Consider the following 6,907-nt stretch of genomic DNA (forward strand, 5'->3'; position numbering starts at 1 on the left):
TGCTGAGGGGGGTGGGGATGCTGGGTGCGGGGGGCACTGGGTGCTGTGGGTGCTGGGTGCTCAGGTGATGGGTGCTGGGCATGTCCAGGTGTGGGGTGCTGGGGGTGCTGGGTGCAGGGTGCTGGGGGTGTCCAGGTGCTGGGCACTGGGGTTGCTTAGGTGCTGGGGGTTCTGAGTGCTGGGGGTGCTGGGGGTGCTGGGTGGGGTGTGGGGGCACCCAGGCGCTCAGATGGAGATGCTGTTCTCCGTCTCCAGCGGGTTCATGTAGTTGTATCTCAGCTCGGCGTGGTGGTTCCTCTCCTCGATGGAGTCCCGGATCTCCTCCAGCCGCCCTTGGAAGGTCCTGATGAGCCGCCGGGGTTCCACCTCCGTGAACCGCTCCTCTGGGTACTGTCCCAGAAACCTCTGGGGGACACAGGGATGGGGACTCATCAGGTTCAAGCACTTGGCTGAGGCCTCTCAAGCCATCTGGGCACCCTGGTAGCTGTAGAGCGATGGTGGCCACCACCCTGGGCTTGGGGATAGCCAAGGTGGTGACGTGCACCCATGCGCTCGTGGGGCACCTCTTGGGGTTCACCAGCCCCACAGAGCTGCCGTTTTGGGGAGGTCATGGCGATGGTGGGGCCAGACTCACCATGTCTTTGAGGCGGGAGCTGAGGAGGATGAGGGCCACCAGGATGTTGGCGGTGGTGTCCACCTCAGGGATGGTGTCGAGGAAGTGCTGGAGGAAGGCCTTGCCCTTCTCCGCCGGTGGCGGGTGGCGCATGGAGGATGGAGAGTTGGGGAGGAAGGCACCCAGGTCATACTGCAGGGTGAGGGGTCACTGTCAGCAGAGGACATCCCTCTGGCATGGGGATGGGTTGGATGGGGATGTTCTCCTGAGGTGGGGTGGGGTGGGGACATCCCTCTGGCATGAGGACAGGTTCGATGGGGATGTTCTCCTGAGGTGGGGTGGGGATGTCCATCTGGCATGGAGAAGGGATGGATGGGAACATCCCTCTGGCATGGGGACAGGTTGGATGGGGACCTTCTCCTGAGGTGGGGGTGTCCCTTTGGCATGGAGAAGCAATGGAAGGGGACGTCCCTCCAGCATGAAGAGAGGTGGGACACGGACATCTACCCTGGCTCAGGATGGGGACATCCCTCCTGCGCACAGAGGGGTTGGGGACATCTCTCCAGTGTGGGTCGGGGACAGTTGGGGACATCTTTTGGGTGCAGAGGGGTCAGAGGTCCCCTGTCCCACCTGCCCATTGTTGACGGCCGCGTGCTGCACTGAGCAGGTGAACACCACCATGGTGAGGAACTTGTTGAGCTCCGCCACCGTCTGCAGCGAGGAGGGGATACCTGGCGGGAGGGCAGGGGGGGACAGCAAAGAGCGTCAGGGACCTGTCCTTGTCCCCCCACCACCCCTGAGGACATCCCAGGGCACCCATGGGTGCAGGGACGCAGTACCTGAGGAGGTCCTGCCCAAGAAGCCGTTGGTGAAGATGTCCATCACCCACGCCTGCAGCTCGGCGTCCCCGCTCACCGCCTTGTCCTCCCCGTAGTAGAAAGCCACGATGCCGGAGACGAAGCTACCGTGGGGTGAGGTGACCATGAGGTCATGGAGCACCCAGGGGACCACTGCCAGCTGTCACCCAACCCCTTGTCCCACCTCTCGATGGCTTCCCAGAGGCTCATCCCGTCATCCCGGTAGTGGTAGTTGGGGAGGTGGGCCATGCCGCGGTGCCGGATGTCATCGGGGAGGCAGAGGGAGGTGTAGGTGACCTTCTCCAAGCCCCGCTGGACGATCAGCAGCATCCCCTCATAGGTGACTCCCGAGCCCTGGCGGGGAGGGGGCACCCATGGGTGCTCAGGGCAGGAGGCATCATGCCCCCCTCCAGCCCCCAGCTGCCCCAGTGCACCCCAGTGTTCCCAGTATACTCCAGTGCCCCCAGTGCTCCCCAGCTCCAACCCCCCCCCCAGGCTGTCTAGTGTCTCCCAGGGTCTTCAGTGCTCCACAGTGCCCCCCAGTGCTCCCAGTAGACCCCCAGTGCCCCCAGTGCTCCCAGGGCATGAGTACTCCAAGTACCCCCTCAGTGCTCCCCAGTGCCCCCCAGTGCTCCCAGTACACCCCAGTGCCCCCAAGTGCTCCCCAGACCCTGCCCGTGCTCTCCAGTGTCCTCCAGGGCCCTCTGTGCTCCCCAGTGCCCCCCCAGTGCTCCCAGTAGACCCCCAGTGCCCCCCAGTGCTCCCAGGCCACGAGTACTCCAAGTACCCCCTCAGTGCTCCCCAGTGCCCCCCCAGTGCTCCCAGCAGACCCCCGGTGCCCCCCAGTGCCCCCCAGTGCTCCCAGGGCATGAGTACTCCAAGTACCCCCTCAGTGCTCCCCAGTGCCCCCAGTATACCCCCCCAAGTGCTCCCATTACACTCCAGCCCCTCCCAACCCATGCTTGCTAGTGCCCCCCAGTATTCCCAGTATACCCCACTGTCCCCAGTGCTCCCCAGCCCCACCCCCATGCTCTCTAGTGTCCCCCAGGGCCCTCTGTGCTTCCCAGTGCCTCCCAGTGCCCCCAGTATACTACAGTGCCCCCCAGTGCTTCCAGTACACCCCAGTGCCCCCCAGTGCTCCCAGTAGACCCCAGTGCTCCCAGTCCCTGGGGATCACCTTGGTGATGACGCCGCCAGGGTTGATGAGGACGCTCCGGGCCAACGTGTTGATGTGCAACGTGAAATGGAAGTGGGGGATGAGGAGCTAGTGGTGGGAACCAAGCCCTTGGAGATGACCGGGGACCTCCCAAGGAGCTTGGGGGGCGGGGGGGGGGTGTTGGGGGGGGGGGGGTCACTGCGGTCAGATGGGCGGTCCTGAGGTGGGACCTTACCTTGAAGAGGGGGTGACAGCTGGGCAGTTGGCGTAGGGTGGCAATGGCGAAGACCTCCCCGAAGAGGTGGGTCCTCAAGAGGTGGGTGAGGAGCTGGTGGCTGTAGAAGTCGGCGTTGCGCACCCAGGTCTTGGCCAAGAGCCAGTCCCACTCGGCATCGCTCGGTAAGAAGATGGGGCTGGTGGGTCCCGGCGTTTGGCTGAGCTGCGGGGACACGACCACGTGGTGGCACCATCTCCACCACCACCATGGTGGAGTTGTCCACCGGTTTGGGGTGGGATATCCCTACCTGGATGGCGACGGGGCGTAGGCGCCCATCGGCGCCCTGGTGCAGCAGGCAGAGCGGGGCCGCCATGTGCTGCTGGCGCCCGTGGATGATGCTGGCCGGGATGCCCTCCAGCACCTCATAGTCCACGATGAAGATCCGACCCTCTTGCATCTCTTTGCCCAGGTTGGTGCCACCACCCAAAGAGCCAGCCACCATCTCCGGCGTCACCGGGAATTTGGCCGGCAGCGCCATGCATTGCTGGATGATGATGGGGTTGTTGCCGTTGAGGAACTGGTAACCGAAGAAGTCGTCTTCTCGCCAGTGCCTGGCCACGTACTCGGGGACTGAGGGGGTGGCCGGATGTCAGCACCCAACCGCCCACCCCTCCACGTCGAGCCAGGGACTTCCTGGGAAGCGCTGGGTGGCGGGGGAGGACACACAAGGCACCCACCGATCTCCCTGCCCCGCGTGCGGGAGAAGATGCTGCGCATCTCATCCAGGCTCTTCCAGGAGGTGGGTCTCAACAGGAACGCTGCCAGAAGGTGGGAGGCCCTTCTACAGGCCAGAGGTGGACCTCAGCACCCACCATCCCGTCCCTGGCCCCCCCGCCAGCCTCCCGGGACAGGGTGGCACTGGCAATGTTCCTCACCGCCATCACCCAGGTCCTCCCCAACCTTGGGGCATTGCTTACTGGAAGATGAGGGCACCAGTGAAGGTGGTGGCCCTCACGCAGGAGAACTGAACGTTGGAGTCCAGCTCAAGGATGGAGTCCACGTTGAGGCAACGGGGCCAGCCGTCAGCGAAGTTCTTCCACCTGCGGGTGGGACATGGGGACAGACATCAGCGTCACCGCTGGCTAAGCCACCCTGGCCATGGTGGGCCTCCATCCTTATGTCTCTGCTCTCACTGGTAAGCCTCCTGCCGTGCCTTCAGCTCCTGCCGCCGATGCTCCTTGAGGACCTCCAGCTCATCGTCTGCCAGCTTCTTCCCTGGAAAGGAGGAGAGAGGGGTCAAGGTCGGACCCCCCCCCCCAGCTAGCAGAGGAGGGTGGGGGTGGGATGGGTCCTACCTGAGCCCTCCCGGAACTGCACCGTGGTGACCCCCTCCAGCCAATGGTAGCAGGGGAAGCGGTAGAGGGTGCCGTCGGGGGCTGTCACGCGGACGTCCTTGCAGTACCAGGCATCCTCCAAGAAGAGCCGCCACTTGTGCAGGCGGATGAGGACGACGGGACCCAAGTCCCGCTCGCAGCGCACGGTCAGATCCTTCTCCTGGGCGGGGGGATGGTTTTTGGGGGGGAGGGGGTGGGGCAGCTGCCCCGGCGTGGCACCAGGGGATACGGGGCTCAGAGCATCCCCCAAGGATCCTCTTCCTCAATCTCCCCAAGACCCCTTTCCTCCATCCCTTACCCTCCGTCCTCCCCCCAAAATCCTTTTCCTCCATTCCCACAGGACCCCTTTCCTCCACCCCCCCAGCACCCCTTTCCTCCATCCCCCCCAAATCCTTTTCCTCCATCCCCCCAAGACCACTTCCAACCATCCCCCCCTCAGGACCCCATTCCTCCGTCCCCCCAGATGCTTTTCCTCCATCCCCCATGACTCCTGCCCACCATCCCCCCCAAGACCCCTTCCCACCATCCCCCAGGACCCCTCCCACCATCCCCCAAGACCCCTTCCCACCATCCCCCCAGGACCCCTCCCACCATCCCCCAAGACCTTTTCCCACCATCCCCCAGGACCCCTCCCCCCATCCCCCAAGACCCTTTCCCACCATCCCCCAAGACCCCTCCCACCATCCCCCAAGACCCTTTCCCACCATCCCCCAAGACCCCTCCCACCATCCCCCCAGGACCCCTCCCCCCATCCCCCAAGACCCCTCCCACCATCCCCCCAGGACCCCTCCCACCATCCCCCAAGACCCCTCCTACCATCCCCCAAGACCCTTTCCCACCATCCCCCAAGACCCCTCCCACCATCCCCCCAGGACCCCTCCCACCATCCCCCAAGACCCCTTCCCACCATCCCCCAAGACCCCTTCCCATCATCCCCCCAGGACCCCTTCCCACCATCCCCCAAGACCACTTCCCACCATCCCCCCCCCCAGGACCCCTCCCACCATCCCCCAAGACCCTTTCCCACCATCCCCCCAGGACCCCTCCCCCCATCCCCCAAGACCCCTCCCACCATCCCCCCAGGACCCCTCCCACCATCCCCCAAGACCCCTCCCCCATCCCCCAAGACCCTTTCCCACCATCCCCCAAGACCCCTCCCACCATCCCCCAAGACCCTTTCCCACCATCCCCCAAGACCCCTCCCACCATCCCCCCAGGACCCCTCCCCCCATCCCCCAGGACCCTCCCACCATCCCCCAAGACCCCTTCCCACCATCCCCCCAGGACCCTCCCACCATCCCCCAAGACCCTTTCCCACCATCCCCCCAGGACCCCTCCCCCCATCCCCCAAGACCCTTTCCCACCATCCCCCAAGACCCCTCCCACCATCCCCCAAGACCCTTTCCCACCAAATCCCACCAAGACCCCTCCCCCCATCCCCCAGACCCCTCCCACCATCCCCCCAGGACCCCTCCCCCATCCCCCAAGACCCCTCCCACCATCCCCCAGGACCCCTCCCACCATCCCCCAGGACCCCTCCCACCATCCCCCAAGACCCCTTCCCACCATCCCCCAAGACCCCTTCCCATCATCCCCCCAGGACCCCTTCCCACCATCCCCCAAGACCACTTCCCACCATCCCCCCCCCCCAGGACCCCTCCCACCATCCCCCAAGACCCTTTCCCACCATCCCCCCAGGACCCCTCACACCATCCCCCAAGACCCCTTCCCACCATCCCCCAGGACCCCTCCCACCATCCCTCCCAAACCTTGGAGATGACCCAGCCCTTTTCCTACCCTCTCCAGCAAAACCCATGCCCCGGAGCCCCGGGACAGACCATGCCACCACTCGTGTCCCCGTCCCCACGCTCACCATCCCCGGCTGGAACCAGGAGTTGAGGGACGTCTGGCGGCTCTCGCCACGGCTGCCCACCAAGGTGATGGAGATGGAGTTTCTGGTCCCAGCTTGAAGGATGTCACCCGTTGCCACCTTCACCTTGTAGACGGCCATGGCGAGCTGCACCAAGGACACACAGCAACGTCCCAGAGATGCCTTCAAAAAGCGATCACCCGTAGGGGTGAGAGGTTTTGGGGTGGAAACTTGCCGTTTTGACTGGTTTGCATGCCGCAAGCCCCGTGGCCGTTGCACAAGCCGGGTCACCGGTCCTTCCTTCTCAAGGGGAGGTGTTATCAGATGACCGTTACCGGTTGGCATCCGGCATATCTAATCTCAAAGGATGTGGCCAGGGCGACATTACCCAAGTGATGGCCCCGGGGTTGGCCACGGGCCCAAGGGAGGGGGCGTTCGTCATGGTGCAGGAGCTCCTCCTGCCTCCTCTGTCTCCTGCCACATCCCTGCCCGCGCCGCTGCCCCCGCTTCACCGGCTGCTCAAGGAATGCTGCAGAGCAGCAGTTGTGTGGCCAGCAGGGACTTTCCCAAAGGAAGGTGGTGGAGCAGGTAATCCTGGAAACCATTTCTAGGCACGTGAAGGATGAGAAAAGCATCAGGAGGAGTCAGCGTGGCTTCACCAAGGAGAAGTCATGCTTGACTGACTTGATAAACGTCTACAATGCAATGACCGGCCTGGTGGACGAGGGGAGAGCAGTGGGCGTTGTCTACCTGGACTTCAGGAAGACTTTCAACACTGTCTCCCGTAAGATCCTCCTGGA

The 6,907-nt window shown here is 64.4% G+C and overlaps 1 protein-coding gene across 1 annotated transcript; it reads right to left on the bottom strand.

Moving 5' to 3' along the window:
• Positions 1-225: 225 nt before the first annotated feature.
• Positions 226-6,248, bottom strand: LOC127028893 (hydroperoxide isomerase ALOXE3-like). The gene is made up of 13 exons (XM_050914545.1): positions 6,111-6,248; positions 4,199-4,397; positions 4,037-4,118; positions 3,821-3,943; positions 3,581-3,684; positions 3,151-3,473; positions 2,862-3,065; positions 2,648-2,734; positions 1,655-1,824; positions 1,453-1,574; positions 1,244-1,344; positions 635-805; positions 226-405 (listed from the first exon to the last, which is right to left on the bottom strand). The coding sequence occupies exons 1-13, from the start codon at positions 6,246-6,248 to the stop codon at positions 226-228; spliced, it is 2,004 nt and encodes a 667-aa protein (XP_050770502.1).
• Between the last annotated feature and the right edge of the window lie 659 nt (positions 6,249-6,907).

The sequence above is a fragment of the Gymnogyps californianus genome, unplaced genomic scaffold, assembly GCF_018139145.2.
Source record: "Gymnogyps californianus isolate 813 unplaced genomic scaffold, ASM1813914v2 HiC_scaffold_47, whole genome shotgun sequence".
NCBI classification, from domain to species: domain Eukaryota; kingdom Metazoa; phylum Chordata; class Aves; order Accipitriformes; family Cathartidae; genus Gymnogyps; species Gymnogyps californianus.

Bases quoted from the DNA above. Each gene is read 5' to 3' on its own strand.
- LOC127028893 (XM_050914545.1), bottom strand. From the start codon at position 6,248: ATGGCCGTCTACAAGGTGAAGGTGGCAACGGGTGACATCCTTCAAGCT. The intron at 4,119-4,198 runs GTAGGACCCATC...CCTCCTTTCCAG, and splicing joins GCAGTTCCGGGAGGGCTCAG to GGAAGAAGCTGGCAGACGAT. The intron at 3,474-3,580 runs GTGGGTGCCTTG...CCACCCCCTCAG, and splicing joins CACGCGGGGCAGGGAGATCG to TCCCCGAGTACGTGGCCAGG.